The sequence below is a fragment of the Rhinoderma darwinii genome, chromosome 4 (assembly GCF_050947455.1).
Source record: "Rhinoderma darwinii isolate aRhiDar2 chromosome 4, aRhiDar2.hap1, whole genome shotgun sequence".
Lineage (NCBI taxonomy): Eukaryota > Metazoa > Chordata > Amphibia > Anura > Rhinodermatidae > Rhinoderma > Rhinoderma darwinii.
Window position 1 is genome coordinate 182,235,780 of NC_134690.1, and position 23,430 is coordinate 182,259,209.

Here is a 23,430-nt window from a genome sequence, read left to right on the forward strand (position 1 = left end):
GGGGAGCAATAGCTGTTGGCATACAGGCACCTTAAAATCCACTTCCTGTCTCATTTGAGGCACTGACCAGTTTAAATTCGGTAGCCATAGTAGGTAAACTAGAGAGTCTATGATCATAACTCTGCCATAATGGAGCAACACTACATAGCGGCCAACAGCTTTGGACCCCTTCTATTATCAAGAGCGGAGATAAGCTACATAGAGTGTCTTTCCTTCTGGAGGACTTGTTGCGACCCATGTAGATCATGGTTGCACAATAAATATATTGGGTCTTGTATGGTACTACGTTTCAGAGGAAATGAGTGTCTGCAGTGATAACTGCTGTTTGATAGACCAGCTGCATTTAGATCGGGACAAGCCTTTGAAGTAACAGGACAAGAAGAAAAAAGTTTATAGTCTGCTCACCCCGGTGACCATATTGTTCTCATTGGTGTTGACCTCCGGACACGTGGAGAATGTGTGGACAGCTCGGTGGATCACATGCCAATGACCGGATTTAACCAAGCATAAAATTCCGCACTTCCTCATGATAAAACTTGTTTTTTTTCCTCTGTGTCAGATGTACTAACAACGCTTACCTGTTTCGAGCCAACTTGCCCCTTTGTCCTAGCAATGATGGTAACATGTTACATAGTTTAGAAACAAACCTCATCCAATCAATGTTTCAATACAGGTCACATGACAATGCCTATGTCATCCAGGTGTAAGGTGTGTGGTTATTGTTTAAATGGGGTTCTGTAATCAAAAGCTGTATAGTAAAAACTAAATCTAATAATGATACAATAAATCATTTCTATAGTTTAATCCTGCTGGATGCCTCATATTCTGGAAATCCCAAACATCTTCCTATGTAAGAAACCGCAATGCCAGTCCCCGGCTCTAAGTTTGTTCATTTTTTTCAATCTCTTAGACCATAAAGCTACTCAGGTTGCCCTGATGCCTACTGCTAAAATGTTTGGCTGCACCAGAGGGGTTAACGCACGCAGGATTCACGCTATCCGAAATCTGTTCAGATTTTTTTATCAGTAGACATCAGGGCAACAGAGTTTCTTTAGGGTCTATGGCATTGAAAGGGTGTACAAACCTAACATAGGAGGTTATTGGCGACACGATTTCTTACATAGAGAAGTGTTTTGGATGTTCAAGCTTCATGTGAGGTATCAAGCAGGATGAAACTATAGGATTGATTTATTGTATTACTTTATTTTTCCATGCGGCTTTTGATTACACAACCTTAAGTATCAATACCCACACAGATTGCTCCTGGATAATGTCTGTTACTATCATTGCGATTACTTGGGGCCAAACTGTCTTGAAATGCGTAAGCGTTGTTAGTCCATCTGACACCAATTTTATGAAACCACAAGTTTTATTGTGAGGAAGTGCTGGATTTTATTCCTTGTTAAATCAAGCCTTTTAAGTGCCATTAAAGGGATTTTCCCACTATATTGATTTATGACCTATTAATTGGATAGATCCTAAAACATTGAACACTTGGTGTCCCACTCCCGAGAACAGGATGGTTTTACTCCAATTTGCTGGTGGAGAGCACACTGCACATCTTGTACCATTAGAACCAATAGGATTGACAGAGACTGTTAAATGGTCTCAAACTCTCATTCACATCAATGGGGGGGGGGGGGCCGAAAGGGGCCACAAATGGTTGGAGTCCCAGCAGTTGGGCCCAACAATTAGTGTGTTTGATTTATTCTATCAATGGGTCATAAAACATTACGGTTGCAAAAGCCCTTTAAGCACTGCCCCAATAAGGCATACTCCTAAGTGGTCTGAGAAGCATTAGGGTATGTTCACACGCCCTATTTACGGATGTAATTCGGGCGTTTTACGCCTCGAATTACGTTCGAAAATACGGCTCCAAACCGCAGGCAAACCTCTGCCCATTGAAGTCAAGGGGTTACGATGTTCTGTGCACACTGGCTTTTTTTTACGCACCGCTGTCAGAAGACGGCGTGTAAAAAGAGGCCCGCGTCAAAGACGTGCATGTCACTTCTTGAGACGTAATTGGAGCCGTTTTTCATTGACTCCATTGAAAAACAGCTCCAATTACGTACGTAATTGACGCTGTGAAAAACGCGAGTACGAACAATTACGTCTGAAATTAAGGAGCTGGATTCACCTGAAAACAGCTCTGTAATTTTAGGCGTATTGGACGCAGCCGTGTGAACATACCCTTACACTGGATTCACATTCCCATATTTGTTGCAGATTTTGATGCAGATTTTTTTCAACCAAAGCCAGAAGTGGAGGGAGGAGAAATCTAAGTCATTCCTATATATTTCCCATGCCTTTTGGAACAAATTCTGGTATTGGCTCAAATTTCCATCAGAATCTGCAACAAATAGGCAAAGTGTGAATCCAGCCTTAAAGATGATCTGTCACTAGTTTATTAATGCCCTATCTCCTAACTAATATAATAGGCTCTGTGATGCTGATAGCTACAGTGTAAATTGTGTTAAACATTGTACAAATGGGGAAAGGGAAAAAAGGAAAGTGTGTAGACTTATAATATATAACTTTTATTTGTTTGCAACTTTTATCCTTTGTCTATTTTAATCAATTAGTGCAACTGGGTATATGCGAGTGACCCCCGAACTCACATTCCCTATAGGCCAAATAGACAATGTGACGTATATGTCACTGTTGCTGCAAACCACAATGTGAATAGCACGTAAGTGCTGTGCTACCATGCAATAGGCATGCAGCACTACCTGAATGAGTGTAACGTCCTTGGTCGCTGACCACAAACTCCTTCCATCCAGACGACGCCCTTCTCTCAAGAGATGTTTGCACATACGGCCATCCTGCTCCACAGTGACCACCAGGGTGCGCTCACGATCTCAGTCCAGACTTGAGAACAAGAGCACAAGCATGTTTGTGATTGAGCTAATTGGTCCAGAGTACCCTGGGCTATAAGAAGGTCCCAGCCCCATCCTCCCACGCCTGCGCTTTGTTGTTTTATTCCTTGTCTGTCTTGCAAATGGACCCCTAGTGTTTCCTGCTCCCAGTGGTTCCTGTAACCTGTATCCTGATCTAGTGCCGTGCTTAGCTGTAGCCGTGCTGTGCTGTATACCACGCCTGTCCTGCTTCTCCACGCCTGACTTCTACCTGCTGCCTTGTTCCTGCCAAGCCTGTTTTGCTACTGTCCGAGCTGCCACAGGTACCCTATATAAACTATAGACTCTGACCTGCACCCTGTTGGCCAGCTGCCATACCACCAAGCTGGTACGGCCCATTGGGTCCACGAACCCTATGTGACAATGAAGTCCAGACAGTTCGATCTCCCGCAGCGGGGCTCCCCTAGTTTGAGCAGAGCGGCAGTGCGGGGGATGCCGTCTGGAGCTGATGCCCGACCGCTCCGGACGGAGTGTGATGCACTCTTGCCCCAGTAATGCAGAGCTGGGGCAGCCATGCAGGACAACCGTCCGGTATGATGGGCTGGAGTCCGGACGGTGCAAATTCCCACAGTGGCACTCCGCCTTGGTCAGCAAAGCGTCTGTGTGGGGGGTGCCGTCTGGAACTGTAAACCGACAGGGGAGAGAGATTCTCGCTGGATTGTGCACGGCCGGTTTCACCACGGACAGGTAGTCCGCTGCAGCGGCGCCCCAGCAAGACAAAGCTGGGGCGGCGATGCAGGACAGACCATCCAGTGTGGGGCACCGGAGGGTGATCTCGGGATGGCAGGTGGTAAAAGCAGGTGAGGGCTGAATTACGCTCCACTGCTTGGATAGAGCCAGACGAGGTTATGCTCCATTCACGCGAGACCTCGCTGGTTCACATAGGACAGCTCATAGCTTGTCTAATTGTGGCAATGAGGTTAACTGCGTACGCAATTCTATTGTACTAAATATCTAGAGGCTGTATAGTTGCACATTAGGATATTAAAAAATACTGAGCACCCGACACGCGTTTCGCCAGCATTCTGGCTTGTTTAAAAACATTTATTCGCTAAGTTATGTGTTTTTTTTTCTAAATATGCTAATTTGGCTATACCTACCAAATGGGAGGTGTAATATTTTCTGTATGACGCTGTCCAATCAGCATCATACAGTTCTCCTCCTCCCAGCCAAGCAACACCGCGTGATCTCGCGATTGAATCGGAGATCACGCTCGGCTTGAAAAAAGGAGAACTGTATGACGCTGATTGGATGTTTTCTGTATTAAGCTGTCCAATCCATGTCCTACAGTTCTCCACTTCCCAGCACACCGTTCGCTTCAAACGCGAGATCACTCTGTGTTGCTGGTAGATTTACATAATTTAACGGTCTGTAATTGCGGTCCGGTCTCCTTGAAGTCAATGAACATCTTGTGTGTGCACCGTCCGTGATTGTGGACAGCGCGCGGATGGTACTCCTCGGGCCAGCCGTGCCATAATCGCGGACGGTGCACATGGCTACGGTCGTGTGCAATATGCCCTAAATAAAATAATCCATTGAACAGTGACATTTACTCTCCCAAGTATGGTGTCACCTAGTTTGCAAAGTGTATAAAAATGTGCACGTCCACCTAATGAGCGGAGTGCTGGTGGACGCTCATGCTCAGTCACTTTCCCCACATTCAGTTCTCTGCGTAATGATCCTCTCTTCACTGCACAAGGAAGGAGCAGAGCCTTTGCAGTAGCATTGTAGTATAACTGAGGAGACTCCTTCTCTGCTTGTTAAGATTGTAAAGCCATTTTGGAAAGTAAGGCGGCACTATATTGTCACCTGCCAGAGGTTGAAGGAGACGGAGTCTGCTCAGAGCCCCTCCTCCAGCAGCACCGAATAACAGCAGCACCAAGGTGGACACAGGGAAGCAAAATATGATAGAACAGGTATTTTTATAAGCTATAAATACACTGCCAGTTACTTTAACCCCTTCATGCCTCTAATGTGTAGATTCACGTCCTAGCTGCATATGTCCCGTGTTTGTGCCTGCATAATACTGAAGAGAGCGCTCTGACACCGTCACTTTCAGTGTCCCCGGCACCCCAGCAACCTGCTCACTGATGGCCAAACCAATTGGTTCTGCTTCTGAGCATGGAATCACCATGATTAACGAATCATGGTGATCTCTGAAAAGTTTGTTTGTAAAACAGTTTTCATGCTTGTCCTCTCCTCCAGAGGTGGGACCCGCATCTATCTGACATTTGACTTATCCTGTGAATATGTCATAAAGGTCTCTGATGGGAAAACCCCTTTAAAGAGGCTCTGTCACCAGATAAAAAATGCCCTATCTCCTACATCATTTTATCGGCGCTGGAATGTAGTTAACAGCAGTGTTTTTTATTTTGAGAAACAATCTTTTTTCAGAAAGTTATGACCTTTATTACATTTATGCAAATTAGTGGGCGGTTTTTAACTTTTAACCAAGTGGGCTTATTACAAAGAAGTGTATGACGCTAACCAATCAGCATCATACACTTCTCTCCATTACACCACATTGTTCAGTGAAACAAGCTTCGATCTCGCAAGACCACGCTGTGACGTCGCTTCCGCCCACAGGTCCTTCATCCCTGCGTCTGAAGACTGATCATAGATCGTCTCCAGACGTATGAGAAGTTAGTCGTCGGATCTGCAGCGCAGGAGGCAGCATCACACAGTGCAGGTAAGCATATAGAACTCCCTAGAGACGAAGGACCTGTGGGCGGAAGTGACGTCACACGAGATCACATTGTTCAGTGAAACAAGCTTGGGTGTAATGAAGAGAAGTGTATGATGCTGATTGGTCAGCGTCATACACTTTGTAATGCGCCCACTTGGTTAAAAGTTAAACACCCACTTGGGCATTAAGAAACTAATTTGCATAAATGTAATAAAGGTCATAACTTGCTGAAAAAAGATTGTTTCTCAAAATAAAAAACACTGCTGTTAACTACATTCCAGCGCCGATAAAATGATGTAGGAGATGGGGCACTTATAATCTGGTGACAGAGCCTCTTTAAGTGATTTTATTATTTATTTCCACTAATAGAGCAGACACACAATTTTATTTCTGAAAATAGAATCATAGTTGGAGCTTATTGGTTTGCTATGGCTTTGTTGGATTCTAGAATAAAATAGGAAAATTGGCAGCATTTACAAAATAAAAATCTTTGCCTTTGCGAGCCGGATTATGCTTAGCCTGCCTTGTTTTGCAGTGGGTTTGGTTGTGTGACGCAGTTGGCATTAAGTACTCGTCTTTTGGTTACGCATCTATTTAGACCGCTTATGCCCTAGAACATCTGGTTTACAACCGGAGACTTGTATTTTCAAGCTTTGTATTCTTATGAGAGATTCTCCTAAGAGTGGACACTTGTGTAATGTCTAAGGCATATTAACAGATGAAAAGCATCCAATGCTGTTTTGTTTATTGGACATGACATTAAAAACACATCATATCTGCCTTGGAAAGAGAATTATTGCTGCTTGATATCAATCTATAAAATGCCAGTCTCTTGGTACTGAATAATACAGGAGTTCTAGTAAAAGGATTAATGTACTGCTGTTCCCACTGCTCCTGAATACCAGGTGAACTATCCTGGTTACTTTTCCTAAAAATCTTTGAATATAGTCCTTCATACACAAATATCCATATGTGTTTGCTGCAGAAGTTTGTTAAAAAAATGAACGCGTCTGCGGAGCTGGACAGCGCAGGAATTTGAGCCCTTTAGACATTTCAGGAGGCTTTTTAGTGGCTGCGAATTCACGCACAAACATAAAAACATTTACATGAATCCATTTAATTCATTTAAAAATATAAATTCATTGTGCCCTTCCACATATAGCCTTTAGCACATAAGACTAAAATTGATGCATCATCGGTTTTTCTTCTAAAAAAGGAAAATAGGCATTGTTGGCTACAACGGTAAGATTTTCAGTTTTTCATAAAAATTAATTGTATTTTTTTGTAAAATATGTTTCAGATATTCCAGAAATTCCAGACAGTATCTCATTTTGTAAGGCACTTCAAGTGGCTGATTTCAGTGGAAACCCCCTCACAAGGTAAGCGCTGGATAGATGCGATAAATGTGTTTTGCTTGCTTGCTTTGTTTGTTTGTTCTGGCTTTTTTTTATTTTTTTTTATTTTTTTTAATTTTTTTAATCCGCCCTTCCTAGCCCTTTTATTCCCCAAAAATAAGTGGGCTTTCCAATTAAGTTTTTTTTGTTGTTTTGTTTTTAATGCCCTCCCTCTTTCCAGCATCCATTGACTTGAGCGCTGTTGCATGTAAACATTGCAGCGGCGCTCCGGTCCCTGCATGGCCCCTCAATCTCACTGTCTATTCGATGTACTCGACGCTTGTAGGTCACACAGAAAGCGAGTCACTTCTGCAGCCACGTACTGCAGCTGGGTGCAATGTTTACATGCAGTGGCACTCCGATCAGTGGGTGCCGGACTTTACCTTTTGCATGGTATAGTCCGGCACAGACATGACTACCTTTTTTTATTTTCACATTATTAAAGAATAGCAATGATATCTTGGCATTCACAGGGCAGAACTGAAAGGTTTACCGCATGTAACATTTTTGGGATGGTTGCTAGATAGTATTAGGGGTATTTGTTGGGACTGATTGGGTCCCTTTTTTTTTCTCCTATAATTGTACATGCCTTGTCAAGAAAAGAGCATAGGAAATAAATCCAGTGGTCGTTTTATGTTTTTTTTTTATGGGTGCTGTTATTTGTATAGCGAGCACAGATGTATGAACAAAGCATTTCACTTAAAGGTGTATTCCCGTTATAAACATTTATGGCATCTCCACAGGATACGAGGATCTCATGACCGTTCGCTAATTTAGGTCAACCGTTCTCCCTATAGAAGTCTATGGAGAGCTAACATTTCCATTCAAGTATATGGGAATTACAAAATGAACGGAGTTCTGTTACCAGAGGTGGACCCCCCCCTTGTGGATATAACATGAATATTAAAGATTTGATGCTTCCTTAGTTTGGGATCCCATTCCTGGCACTACATTTTTTGCAAAATTGTGAAAGTATTGATATTGCACAAAAAAATTAATACAGCATGTCCTCTGCATCTAAGGCTTTGACATCTGCGTTACGGTTTCCTCTTTTTTTTTTTGCCAGACCGCATGCAGTGCTATTTCGTCTGGCAAAATGACCGACAACATGACAGAAACCTGACGGACCCCATTAAAGCCAATGGGTACCGTCGACTTCTTAGGTGTCTGTCATGCGATGCATCAGGCGCTTCAATTCTTGTTGTTCTGTGCCTATGGTGGAACAGTATAACCAAAAACTTCGCAAAAATGTAAACCGATCGCAATAGGCCTTGTACATCCTAGCATACACCTGGATTTATTACAATATAACTGCCATCGTATGTTTAGATATACACTATATGGACAAAAGTATTGGGCACACCACTTAATAATTGAATTCAGGTGTTTCTCTCGGTCCCATTGCCACAGGTGTATAAACTCTAGCACCTAGCCATGCAGTCGCCTTTACAGAATGGGTTGTTATAAAGCGGTCTCAATTCCAGCGTGACACTGTGATAGGACTGTGATAGGATGCCACTGCAACAAGTCAGTTCGTGAAATTTCCTCCCTGAAAGATATTCCACAATCAGCTGAGAGTGGTATTATTGCAAAGGGGAAGCGTTTAGGAACCACTGCTCAGCCACGAAGTAGCAGACCACGTAACATTACAGAACAGGGTCGCAATTAAAGCATGGCGACTTTTATGCATGAGTTCCAAAACTCCTCTGGCATTAACATCCGCACAAAAACTGTGCAGGATGGTACATGGATTGATGTGGTTTTTGCACCATCTGCATTATCACAGTACAAATAGAGAATTGTTGTTTTTAGTGTTTATTTTGACATCGCATACGTTTTGTTTGTTATAGTGTTCTGCTGTTTAGGCTTTATCTAGAGGCATTTCCATTGGCTTTGTGTTCCGTTATTCTCTGCTTTTGGCCACTTTTTGATAGTATGTATTTTCTTCTTTGTAATCCAGGTTGCCAGAAAGTTTTTCAGACCTAGAGAGCCTCACATGCCTTTCCATTAATGATATCTCACTGCAGGCACTCCCTGAGAACATTGGAAAGTAAGTACTTCTACTGTTTTGTGAGTGACCGAAATAAGAGTTGGCAAGAATGAATAATGGAATTGATTTGTTTCCCACTGGCTCTAATAAATGTGTCCTTGTCACGAGATGAGAATAAATGTGTTCTATAGTGAAAATGTGTTAGAATTAAATGTAAGGCTCTCCATATGTATAACCATTTTTAACTTTTAGAACTTGATTTTAAGAATAATTGAGTATGTGTTTCCAAACCTGGATACTCGCATGAATTGCGGAAGGTAAGAAAAAAGTGTTTGGCAACCTGTTGTGAAAGTTGGCTATTCGCATATTGCCCTATGGATCTTTTGATGTCCAACTGTCGTCTTGTCCTCTGTGTAACCAGAAATTATTGTCAGAGTTAAAGGGGTAGGTGCCCGGACGTAAATGTTCACTTAGTGAGATCTAATCGATATCAATTACCGACTCTGAACTCCAGAACAGATGTAACTTCACCCTTGGTCTAATGGAGAAGTAAATGGGACAGGGAAATATAGCGGACCACTTACAGTAGCTTGTGCGCCCAAAAAACGTATCTGCGATTTAGGGTATCTGTTCTCTCTGTGCTTAGGCTGGATATTGGTGTTGCTTGTATGATCTTCTATTGTCTGTGCATCCAAAATATATATAAGGTTTTGGAATGGCCTGGTAATGTTTCATGTTAAAGCAATTTGCTATTTCTGGTTTTATTTTTTACGATTTCACTAATGATTGTACTTCTTCTTTAAGACATTTGTATACCCTTTAGGACTATATATTAATAATTGACAATTATACCGTTGTAGTCACAATCACCAAGAGTAGAGCTGGCCATAAGCATTAGATAAAGCTTTCGGCTGGATAGACTGACTAATGTATATGGAGGGAATTATTATGTAGGATTATTTGTTTACATGGGAGATAAGCCACTGTTAGTGTCTGGCAGCAGTTTATTCACCTTAACGCATTGATATACTAGTTTAAACAAAAAAAAATAAACGCACAAAACTGCACCTATTTCTGCATCAAAATGCAAAAAACGCACTATTAGGTGGGGATTTTACCAGCGGAATTACCTGCGCATTTTCTGCACCAAATTACGCAACGTGTGCATGTAGCCTAACTGTTGGCCAAATGAGTGTTCAGGTACCGGGTATCATGTAGAGCCGGTCTAGCTCACTGTCCAAGATTGATAGCTTTGTAGCGGATCGCTAAAAAAATCACCCTCTTATTTTTATTTTTAATGGGTCAAATAATTGCCAAAAGAAGTATACGTTTAAAATTTTTCTTTTCTTAAACAGCACTACTACTGTTACAATGTATCCGTATTGATAAGCGCAATCGGCCTGCAGTGAGTGAGAGAGATTTAGCTAGCAGAGAATTGCCTTAGGGCTCATTCCGACGAGCGTGTATCACGTCCGTGTGATGGCTGTTAAAGCGACGGCCGTCACACGAACTCATGTATTTCAATGGGGCCGTTCACACAACCGTTGTTTCAACGGAGCATGTGAAGAATCTGTGAAAAATAGGACGTGTCCTATTTTACTGTGTGTCACGCATCCGCCATAGATTATAGTCTATGGGGGATCCGTGGCTACGCGTTCTGCAGTGGGTGCACCTCCGACGTGAAAAACCTCAGTTTTTCACGTCCGGGGTTGCCAACGCTCGTCTGAACGTAGCCTTAGGGCTTGTTCACATCAGTGTTCGGGTTCTGTTCATCAGTCCGTTCAAACTTTCCGTCAGAGGAACTTATGAATGGAAAGCCGTACGGAAAACATCGCTTACGTTTCAGTATGTTTGTTTTCTTTTAGTTACATAAAGTTTCAGGTGTTTTTTTTCACGGAGACAATAGTGCTGTTGACTGTGCTATTGTTTCTGTGAAAAAAAAATGGAAGCTTTTGCGAAACGGAAACATACTGAAACTGAAGCATTACCATTGAAATCAATGGTAATTCAAATGGAAGCAATAGTTTCCCTTCAGCCTTCCGTTCATCGGTTCCATCAGAGGAATCGATAAACAGAACTTGAACGCTGATGTAAACAAGTCCTTAGTTGTATGACCAACGCTAGAACAGCACAAGCTTCTAAAAGAGAACTGTGAATTTGAAGAAAAAAATACCTTCTTGGAACATGCATGAGACTCGATGTAAACCTCATAATTAGTGAAGCGTGCCACAAAGCCAATAGACCGTGCAATGTGTGCCTATTCATGTTGTTCAGGTGAGAACACCGGGAAGAGGAGTTGGGGTGGGGGAGGTGACTCGGCACAGATCCAAACATTATACATTATACATTGTAGATCACTCTTTTTATAGGCTTTGAAGCTTGTAAGATTTATTAGAACTAACGGATATGGAAGTCTGAATGCAGGTTTGTAATGTTTGGACGCAAGGTCGCGTTGTTGTCTTACTCCTCTAATAAGAAAATTTCCACACTTGTGTCTGTTCTGATTAACTGATTTCTAAACCATAGCAGCTTGGTTGGTTCAAAGAAATAAAAATAACTGTTTTTAACCCGTTAGTGACCACCCCATAGTGTTTTTACGGCGGCCACTAACAGGCTTTATTCCGATGCAATAGCCTTTTTACGACACTGCATCAGAAAAAATAAACAGAGCAGGGAGCTGTCAAATTTCCCTGCTCTCCGCTACCAGAGGTAGCTGAGGGCGTCCCTGCTCGACCGGGTGAAATCGATATCCGTATCGATCTCACCTGTTTAACCCCTCAGATGTGGTGCTCAATAGCGAGGGTGGCGCATCTAAGTGGTTTTGGAGAGAGGGATGGAGCTCCCTCTCATCCCACTGACACCCGGCCGAGTGTCTGTCTTTGACGGCAGCCGGGGGCCTAATAAAGGCCCCCAGGTCTGCCTGTAGTTAATGCCTGCTAGGTCATGCCAGAGGCATGACCTAGCAGATGCCTGTGCGTTTTACACGGACAGGCATAATACACTGCAATACATAAGTATTGCAGTGTATTATAAATGCGATCGGACCATCGCATAGTGAAGTCCCCTAGTGGGACTAGTAAAGTGGAAAAAAAAAAAAGTTACGAAAAAATGAAAAACCCACTTTTCTCCCTTACAAACTGCTTTATTATTAACAAATAAAATAAAGTTAAAAAAAAGTTGCACGTATTTGGTATCGCCACGTCTTTAACGACCCCAACTATAAACTTATTACATTGTTTAACCCGCATGGTGAACGTCGTAAAAAATAAATTAAAAAAAACCTGCAAAAATTGCTGTTTTCTTTAAATCTTGCCTTAAAAAAAAATGTGACAGTCGCATCTACTCCAAAATGGTACCTATAAAAACTACAAGTCGTCCCGCAAAAAAAAAAAGCCCTCATACAATTGCATCGGCGAAAAAAAGTTATGGCTCTTCAAATATGGAGACAAAGACAAATAATTTAAAAAAAAGTGTTTTTCCACTGTGTAAAAGTAGTAAAACATACCAAATCTATACAAATTTGGTATCGTTGCAATCGCAACAACCAACTGAATAAAGCTATTGTGTTATTTATACCACACGGTAAACGGTGTAAATTTAGGATGAAAAAAAGTGTGGCGAAGTTGCACGTTTTTTTTCTATTCCCCCCCCCCCCCCCAAAAAAAAGTTAATAAAAGTTAACGGATAAATTCTATGTACCCCAAAATGGTGCGATTAAAAATTACAACTTGTCCCGCAAAAAAACAAGACCTTATACAGCTATGTCGACGCAAAAATAAAAAAGTTATAGCTCTTGGAATGCGACGATGGAAAAACGTATAAAATGGCTTGGTCATCAAGGTCTAAAATAGGCTGGACTTTAAGTGGTAAAAAATGTTTCCACTGCCCAGAAAGGTAAGGCTATGTTCACACGGGGTATTTTGCCGAGTTTTTTGACGCGGAAACCGCGTCGCAAAACTCGGCAAGAACGGCCCGAGAACGCCTCCCATTGATTTCAATGGGAGGCGTCGGCGTCTTTTTCCCGCGAGCAGTAAAACTGCCTCTCGGGAAAAAGAAGTGACATGCCCTATCTTCGGGCGCTTCCGCTTCTGACCTCCCATTGACTTCAATGGGAGGCAGAGAAAGCGTATTTCGCGCTGTTTTATGCCCACGGCGCTCAATGGCCGCGGGCGAAAAACGGCGCGAAAATCGGCGTGCAGGGAGAGGAAAATCTGCCTCAAAGTTCCAAACGGAATTTTGAGGCAGATATTCCTCCCCCAAAATACTCCGTGTGAACATAGCCTAAGACTTTTTTTTTTTTTTCTATGCCTATAATAAAGTTAAGATTGGAAGATAAGGAATGTCCTCGTTTGTATCTTTTACATTACTATGCAGCTGCTGTGGTTCTCATATGGGTTCCACTTAAATCTTATCTTTTTTCAAAATAAAAACCACTGTTCTCTACATTACAGCGCCGATCAGATTATGTAGGCGATAGGGCATTTATAATATGGTGACAGAGCCTCCTTTAAAGGGGTATTTCCAGAATCCACATTTATGACCTATCTAAAAGTAAGGGTTTGATCCCTGGAGTCTGCAACGCTGCAAACCACACCAATTGACAGAATTGGTGTTTTGAGCGCAACCATTCCTTCTCCCATTCCCCGCAGTGAGGATGAGTTTGAATGGAGCTAGGAACGAACATGGGATCTGCTTGATCCATTGAATTTCTATGAGACTACTGGAAACAGGTGAGCACTGAACTTGGTTGTCTGTCAGTCCCCTAGACTTTAAATAGAGTGGCACTGCGCATGCTCTTGCGACGCTCCAATCAAGCTTGCAGTGCAGAACAGGTTGGCTCAGGATCCTTGTTCTAGTGATCGGTTGGGTCCCAGCGATCAGACACTTATCGCCTGACCTGTGGATAGGTGATAATTGTTGACTCGGAATACCTCTTTAAAGAAGCTGTCTTAAATTCATCTTTAAATGTGCTTTTTGGGTATTCCAAATTAAAAGACGGTCCTTCGTTGAAGACTGCAGAGTATGACTACAAACATTTGTTTCTTGCTCTGTAGGCTCCGGCATTTCTGTGTATTACACCGATTGCCCATTAATTTCTTTCTGAACTTTTAAAAACTTTTATTTGCCCTGCACGATCTCCTTTCACATATTTTTCAGCTGATATCTGGTGGACATAAATATGGGAATCCATGTGATCAGATCCTCAAAGGACTCTTCCAACAAAACGGAATTGCCCAATGTGGCTCAATTATTAATATAAAAAGCTTCAACCATTTAAGAATCTATCAAATTGTATTTTTATAGTGGTTGTAATAAAACTTTGCTTTCTGGAAAATCATCCTTAGAAGTGTATGTAGGGTACCATGGAACCATGAAACGTCCCTTAGATGTGAACGATAACATAAACTAGTTTACATGGGCTCAGAGGACAGATAATGTGGCTCCCACTAGCGCGGTTCACATATTATACTACTGCCTTCTGGCAATTCTAAGGCCCAGTATGCATCATGTTTTAGCCCTCTGTTTAGCATGTGTATGTCAGGAAAGCTCTCGACGTACACTCTAAACGTGTCTATAGGGCTCCATTAGACCAACTGAGATCAAGTGTCCCTTTGGCCTCCATCGGGCTGGTATACATCAGCATATTTTTGAAGATGGAATAGTGTAGCAGACTACTTTATTCATCCTGAGGGAACCCGCAAAAATAAAAGTATACTGAGCTTTATGAATTTTTTTTAACATAGGAGCCTATGTGTGACGGATGCCACTGTATGGCAACCGTCAGAATATGCTAGATGTATACCTCGGAGAGCTTCCACAGGGTCGAAGTCCAAGGGAAAAGTATCAGGTAGCGCTCGGCCCGGACATTCTGGCCTTCGGGAAGCCCTTAATGTCACTTTCCATATATTTCAACTACGAGATTCCCGGCCAGAGAATCGGAAGTGTTCTGGCTTTGGACTCCATATATATGGACTGTGACATCAGGGGCTCCTCCAGGGGCAGAATCTCTGGCCAGAGCATTGCTGACTCTCTGGACAGGGATTGATCTTGAAAGTTCCTGATATCACTGTGACATCAAGGGCTTGCCTGGGCACATCGCTTAAGGTATCGCTCTGCCCGGGGCTTCGGGGTGACTTATATGTCAACACCTCCGGTCAGTGTGCTACATCAGGCTCCTCCTGACGGAAGGACAAAACGAGATATGAATGAGACCTAAATCTCTGAACAGTCACTTTGTGCATGATTTATCAAAACTAGTGCAAGCAAAAGCATATGGCAATAACAACCAATCAGATTCCAGTTCTCATTTTCCAGATGTCCTTTTAGGTTCTGTTCAGAGTTTTTTTTTTTGATGAGGAGAACGTGCCCAAAAACGACTGAAAATGCCTCCCATTGATTTCAATGGGAGGCGGAGACGTTTTTTTCCCGGAAGAAGAAAAAACTGCTTGCGGGACAAAGAAGGGACATGCCCTATCTTCAGGCGTTTACATGTATCCCTCCAATTGACATCAATGGGAGGCAGAGAAAGCGTGTTTCGCTGCGTTTTTGCCCTCGGCGCTCAATGGTCGCGGGCGTAAAACGCAGTGAAAAGGCGTGCAGGCAGAGCAAAATCAGCCTCAAAAGCAGATTTTCTGCCTGCAAAAAACTCAGTGTGAACCCAGCCTTAAAGATCAAAGCTTCAACCTGATGGTTACAGCCCCCACTTTTCTTTTGCACAAGTTTTAATAAACCCTTTTCTATGTGTTTTATGTCAAATTCTTTTGATTAGGTTTTAAACTTTTTGTTTTTAAACATTACATATAAAAAAAAAAAAAAGTCAAAGCCATTTTAGTTTACGGTTTTTTCAGTATAGAGAAACATATCATCCAGCTTCCAAACGGCCAAATGTCATTTATTGACTGAAGATAAAATAAATATTTAACCACATGCTTCAGATTGTTCCAATGCATTTTATACACTTAACTATCGGTATTAAAAGCCTTCACGTGTTTCTCCCCTGTAATCTGCAGACTTCAGTCTACGTGCTCTTTATATCAGACTTTTTTTTATTTAATTTTTTTGCTTTGGTGTAATTGGCACATTTTCCATATAACATTTTCTGGCCTTTAAATGACATATCTTTGTCTTGCACGCACATTTTTGTCATTTTTGCTACTCGTAGCATTTACTCCTTGTCCTAAGATGTGAGGTTAGAAAAGATTAATGCAGATTATACCTTTTGGGATAATGTTTGCCTATTTGTGCTCAATTTAGTCATAAATAGAGCTCTGTAAAATCAGTGTTACTATGGTGACGTTGACTAAAGCTTTATCATAGGAAGGAAAGGCTTGGAGGCTTACTGACCTATGTTGGCTAGTATTCTGTAGTTGCCAATTTAAACATGTAAAATTGCACATGTCTATTTCATTTTTTATTTTATTTTTTAGCTGTGTTATATTCATCATTAAAAAAACAAACACAAGTTTTCCAATTTGCACTGCTTATAGCAGCTGGAAACAGAATGTTGGTTTTGGAAATGTGTAGCACCTTTTTATTTCTTATAACCGTGATTTAACAAATGCCCTGACAGTATTCAGAATATTTTTTTATTTTATTCTTGGCCTGAGCAAACGCTACAATTCTCCAGAACAAGTAAGAGTATTTTTTCCATGAATCTGCCGCGTGTGAACAATCCCTTAAAGTGAAGCTTCACCATGCTGACCAGCATTGCCCACAGAGGGCAGTGGCAGAAAATTTGACTGCCTTGCTGCTGTCCTGCTCTATTTCACAAATCAAAGCTGCTCATAAAGGGATCGTTCTGGGTAACCGGTATGAATGATTTGCTCATAATGCAGTTCCCGATACTTTACGGAGAATTGGTGGATATCCATTATAAAAGCTTAATGCCAGTTTCTAGGTTTGAGAAGTTGTTATATCAGTAGTGGGAACCATTGGAAATTAGGCCTTGTATGTGAAACCTTATTGAGCATGACGTATTATCGCACTTCTTAAGTGTAAACCAAAGCTTTTCATCTAGGGCTATGTTCACATCTGTGTCGAAGGCTCCGCATATTCTGCCAGATTTAAGAATGACTGACACCTAGGTGGAACAGAAAATAACCCCATTGTAAGTCAACAGGGTTCGTCAAGCGCTTCTCATCCGTTGTGTGATGGATCTGTCACTGTGTTGTGGCTTCTGTTCTAAACTGATGCCATAATGCAGATGTGAACAGAGCCTTAGGGGCTTTAGCAATTGCTAGAGAAGCACTAACGCATTATCACGGTTACCTTCTTGCATACCGACGTGCATGTACGTGATGGTGATCGTGTGGGCACAGAAGCTTTTGCTGCAACTGCCGAGATTTATGGAACTTCTGATCCCTGCCCAATAACCCCTTAAATGCCTCAGTCAATAGCAACCACAGAATTCAAGGGGTTTGACAGGAAGAGGACTGTCAGGAGTTTGGTGCATGGCACAGGAATTCTCTGACGCTTCTTTTACTAAGAAAAAACTATTGATTACAAAAGTTCGGTTTCACCACATTCGGAGAGCCATAACTTATATTTTTCCATCATTTGAGTGGTGTCGGCTTATTTTTTGCGGGACGAGCTGTAGTTTTTATTAGCAGCATTTTTTTTGTCATACGATTTTTTTATCACTACTTTTTTATTTCATTCTTTTTAGCGTTCTGGTGACCATAAAACAACAATTCTGGGGTCTTAAATGTATTTATTTTTTTACATAGTGTCATAGTTTCGGACTTTTACGGATGCAGCTATACCAATTTTTTTGTTTTACATTGTACTTGGGGAAAAATGTTGTTTTGTTTTTTTTTTAACAACTGAAAATTGATCTAACTTTTTATTTTTATTTTTTACACATTTTATTATTTTCCCCTAGGAGACTTGAACCAGCGATCATTAGATTGGTGCAATACATGAATGCAATACATGGATGACATACGGAAACGCTGTTTCTGTAACTCCCATACTAGTGAATGGCAGTTACAGAAGCAGTGTAGCATGCTACGCTGTTTCTGTAACTGCTATTCCGTTCTATGGGAGTTACGGAAACAGCGTAGCTCAGGGAGTTATGCTGTTTCCGTAACTCGACCATGTAACCAGGAAGTGGCCGGGAGAGAACGGAGCTGGGTAAGAGAGAACGGAGTTTAGGGGGCCCTGTACTAGAGATAGGTGCGGGTTCCAGAGGTGGGACCCGCATCTATCTAACATTTATGACACCGCTTCTGGCAGTTCAGACACACAGCGTGTCCTCGCTCATCCGACGCGATGAAGTTCCTGTGGGAGGAAGTGAGTGACGTCACAGCGTGATCTCTCGAGGACACGCTGTGTGTCTGTGCACTGCCAGAAGCTGGGTGGTAACGAAGAGAAGTGGATGATGCTGATTCGTCAGCATCATACACTTCCATTCACAACGCCCAGCTAGTAAAACAAGTAAAACCGCCCAGATGTACACACACAATACACGTCCACTTGTACTTAACTTTAAACACGCCCAGTTGTACTTAAGAAAGGCTCATTTGCATAAATATAAAAATGGTCATAACTTGGCCAAAAATGCTCGTTTTTGAAAAAAAAAAAATGTTACTGGTATCTACATTGCAGTGCCGATCTGCTGCAATAGGAGATAGGGGTTTGAAAATCTGGTGACAGAGCCTCTTTAAGTAAGAAGCGGTCAGGGGGCCCGGCGCTGCCGGGTCCCTTGACTGCCAACTGTAAGACACAGGGACTTTTTAGCAAGATTTATTCTTGCTAAAAACTGTGTCTTGTAGTCCGAAAAATTCGGTAATGATTGTAACTGTAACTGCTTTGTGAAAATGATCAAAACATTGACCAACAAATACTCATTTCAAACTGAACAATAATCACTTTGTATAAATGGGTTTAAAGTCAACTTACTGGTTAAAAGGATGTTTCTGGTTCTGCAATTAAAGCATATTCATTGTATAATAATTATGCAATTTTATTTTATACTTTGTATCAACGCCTTACGATTTGTAACCTATCTGCTTGTAGTCATTAAATAGAAACCTTGATTACTTTACAGAGGATGCTTTACACAGGTGCATGGTTTCTTCCAATGAAAGCTCTGATAACTGTACTGTAACGGAACTAAACATTCCCGTTCAATTATAAAAAGCAGATATCTTGATGACCCTGAGAAATTGATGCACAAAGTATATTAGAAAATTGACTAACTTTTTTCAATAACTTTTACTGGTTGAATTTTTTTTTATAAGAACAATCTATATAGGCCTAGAGAAGCGATAACGTCATTGCCTTCCGCCCATCTGTGCTGGACTTCTGCCATTTCAGGCATCCTTTTGGTCCACTGTGGCCTCAATGCCCGCCCTATTTACTTGTTTAGCCTCAATGCCCGCATGCCAGGCGAGGAGACAGTGTCCGCCGCAATGGTATATACACTGATGATGGGGGGGGCCTGTATATTACCCCGATCATCCCTATTTATGTAATAAGCCCTGTAAATAAGTCCCATTGTCCCTATGTTTTACCCCATCAACCCTGTATACAGGGGCTTCCCAACTCTATGTTGGAAGCTGTTATCACCTTGATCTTAAAAAAGGGGAAAGACCCACGTGATATGGAAACCTATAGGCCGATTTCTTTATTAAATACAGATGTAAAATATTTGCAAAGATATTGGCCAATAGGCTGAAGAAAACCATTTTGACCATAATTCACTCAAATCGGAATGGTTTTATCCCAGACAGGAATGGTAGTAATAATCTCCATAGATTATTTGTAGGTATGTAGCTGGTAACCATCCTGTCACTAGACGCCACAAAGGTGTTCGACAGGGTGGAGTGGATCTTCCTCTGGAAGATAATGGGAAAGTTTGGATTTGGCAGAACTTCTGGAATATGGTTACGATTACGTATAATGGTCTGACGGTCAGAGTAAATGTTACAGGAGAGTTTACTCCCTCTATTGCTTTATCCAGGGGAACGAGACACGAGTGTCCCCTGTACCCCTTAGTTTTTGCTTTGTTCGTTGTATCCTTTGGTGATTTTGATTAGATATAATGTGAATATTCATGGGTTTGGGGGGGGGGGGGGATAAAATTATTTTATATGCGGATGACATTCTGCTCTGCCTTGATGAGTCAGAGATCTGTCCCAGAGACTATTAGAGTAATAGAACAATTTGGAGCTTTTTCGGGTCTTGATATAAATTGGAGCAAATCCGCCCTTCTGCTTCTTGACTTTGAACCTATCGGTGAACTCTCTATTATTGATCGCTCAAAGAGTTTTAAGTTTCTAGGAATTAAAATAGATGGGAAATTAGAGAATTATACAGCACTAAATATTACCCCATTAATTTCTAAAGTAAGGACAAAAACATGTGTGGCTGAAACTACCACTCTCTAGAGCAGACAGAATTGCGGTCATTAAAATGGTTGTGCTCCCACAATTGCTGTATGTATTGACTGTGTCAAATTTTGGATTGACGCCAAAATGTTTCATTTACTTGAAGTCCTTCTTAATGACCTTATTTGGGCGTGAAAGGGTCAGAAGGAAACAAAAATATCTATGGAAAATGGTGGAGGGTGGTTTGGCCCTTCCATGCTTTAAAGGTTCGTATTTAGCGGCCCAATTGCAATTCATTATTAAATGGCCGGAAACCCCAGCGTGGAAGCGTCTGGTGAGAACGGCATCTGGAAAGCTGGACGGCATTTATGAACTGCTGGAAAGTGGTCAAATGGGAAATAATAGTTTTAAGAAATGGCTTATTAGTAAATTACTCTCTGAGACCTGGGTGGGAATTAAGAAAATGTTGAGGATTAAAGGGGCTTCACCTTTTGCACATATATGGAATAACTATAACTACAAACAATTTATCTCCGTTTCATTTATATCCTTAAGATTGATCACTTGTTTAAGGATGGGCAATTGATTCCATTTGAAATATTACAATACACAGTTTGGTGTAAATAACAATTTTATTTTTCGATATTTTCAACGAAGACACGCTTTTCTTAATGCTCAATACTTAATACTCAAGTGAATTCTAATTTTACTGTACACCACCACGTTGGGTTTGAATATTTAATTGTTACAAATGTTACTAAAAACACAATTTCAAATATACAAATGCTCATTACTGAACATTCAAAAAATACACATTTCACGAGTCAGAGAATGGAATAGGGATGTAGGTTTATTAGATGATGGAAAATTGGAAAACGTTTAAGAATTCTAAGGGTGTTTCATCTAGTGGTAATTTTCAAATGATCCATTTTATCATTATTCAACAACTATATTACACACCAAATAGAAAAATGGGCAGCACAGTAGAACAAACATTCTCCAGGGTAACAAGGTGCAAGCCTCCAGGAATCTGATTTATAAATCTCCAGATATAGACAAAAAATAGAAATCGAGGCAGCACTCCAATATTTGTATCAAAAAGGATTTATTCACCCTTCTGTGCAGTAGGATGCAACCTTTCTCCAGCATTGAGCAGCTTAAACCTTGCACCCTACTGCACAGATGGGTGAATAAATCCTTTTTGATATGACTATTGGAGTGCTGCCTCTTTTTTTAATTTTTATATTCCACACCAGATGGCCTCTTTAAAATGCAAATCAGAGTAGATTAAAATTGTATCCGGTGCAAGCATCCTTCGGCAGGGTTCCTTCAATATATCTTAAGTGCAGGGCAATCCCAGATTAAGTGAAGTAAGATTTTTCAAGAAATACGATTCAAATGTAAAATTTATATTTCTGGATCGGCAACTTTGGCGTTGCTTGGGTGTTCCTCTGAACTTGTAGGCGCAGATTTACCTAAAAATCGAATTTCCCTGATTCTTAAAGAGGCTCTGTCACCACATAAGTGCCCTATCTCCTACATAAGGAGATGGGCGCTATAATGTAGGTGACAGCAGTGCTTTTTATTTAAAAAAACAATCTATTTTTACCACTTTATTAGCGATTTTAGATTTATGCTAATGAGTTGCTTAATGGCCAAGTGGGCGTGTTTTTTCTTTAGACCAAGTGGGTGTTGTACAGAGGAGTGTATGACGCTGACCAATCAGCGTCATGCACTCCTCTCCATTCATTTACTCAGCGCATAGGGATCCTGATGGATCCTTATGTGCTGTCTTATACTAACACATTAACAATACTGAAGTGTTTAGACAGTGAATAGACATTCCACGGGATGTCTATTCACAATCTCTGCACTTCGTTACTGTTTCTATGGTAGTTACAGCCGAGGAAGCGTGATCTCGTTGTAACCTGTCATTTACAGCGAGATCTCGCGAGATCACGCTTCCTCTGCTGTAACTACCATAGAAACAGTAACGAAGTGCAGAGATTGTGAATAGACATCCCGTGGAATGTCTATTCACTGTCAACACTTCAGTATTGTTAATGTGTTCGTATAAGACAGCACATAAGGATCTAGCAGGATCCCTATGCGCTGAGTAAATGAATGGAGAGGAGTGCATGAGGCTGATTGGTCAGCGTCATACACTCCCCAAGACAACGCCCACTTGGTCTAAAGTAAAAATATGCCCACTTGGGCATTAAGCAACTCATTAGCATAAATCGAAAATCTCTAATAAAGTGGTAAAAATAGATGTTTTTTTAAAATAAAAAGCATTACGGTCACCTACATTACAGCGCCGATCTCCTTATGTAGGAGATAGGGCACTTATAATGTGGTGACAGAGCCTCTTTAAGGTCCTTTTATTGGCCAGAATAGTAATTGCTAGAAAGTGGATGGCGGACAATCCCCCTCGCTTGGCATATTTGCTCATATTTACCAAGACTGTCAAAGAATATGAGCGTTGAGGAGCGTTCAGGTAGAAATCCATTATTAAAAGGTAGGAAATATGGGGCACTTGGAGTTGAATATAAAAAGATGATTATTTATTCGAATTTATCCTTTCGTTTATTTTATTTTTTTCGCTCACTATTTTACTTGGTATTTTATATTTTTGCTTGTATATATGGTTTGTTATATGTATTAAGCTATCTGCTAATATTGGATATGTTTGTCTACTTCTTGTTGACCTTAATAAATAAAAAAATATATTTCAAAAAAACAAAAACCCTGTATACAGGGATGATGGGGGTTATGTACAGAGGACCCACCAACACCATATATACCTGCCTGCCATCATCCCCGTATATACCAGCCTGCCATCATCCCCGTATATACCAGCCTGCCATCATCCCCGTATATACCAGCCTGCCATCATCCCCGTATATACCTTCATCATCCCCGTATATACCTTCATCATCCCCGTATATACCGCCATCCTCCACGTATATAAACCCCATCCTCCGCGTATATAACCCCCCATCATCCCCGTATATAACCCCCCATCATCCCCGTATATAACCCCCCATCATTCGTGTATATGTCATTGGGGCGGGCACTGCCCACTCGCCATGGCGCATGGGCATTGAGGCTAAAC

The 23,430-nt window shown here is 41.3% G+C and overlaps 1 protein-coding gene across 1 annotated transcript in view; it reads left to right on the forward strand.

Moving 5' to 3' along the window:
* The window catches only part of LRRC1 (leucine rich repeat containing 1), a 172,842-nt gene that overhangs the window by 79,438 nt on the left and 69,974 nt on the right, over nucleotides 1-23,430 (forward strand). Inside the window, exons 3-4 of the mRNA XM_075861959.1 lie at nucleotides 6,902-6,980; nucleotides 8,956-9,045. Coding sequence (XP_075718074.1) covers nucleotides 6,902-6,980; nucleotides 8,956-9,045 — 169 coding nt within the window. The remainder of the gene's footprint in view (nucleotides 1-6,901; nucleotides 6,981-8,955; nucleotides 9,046-23,430) is intronic.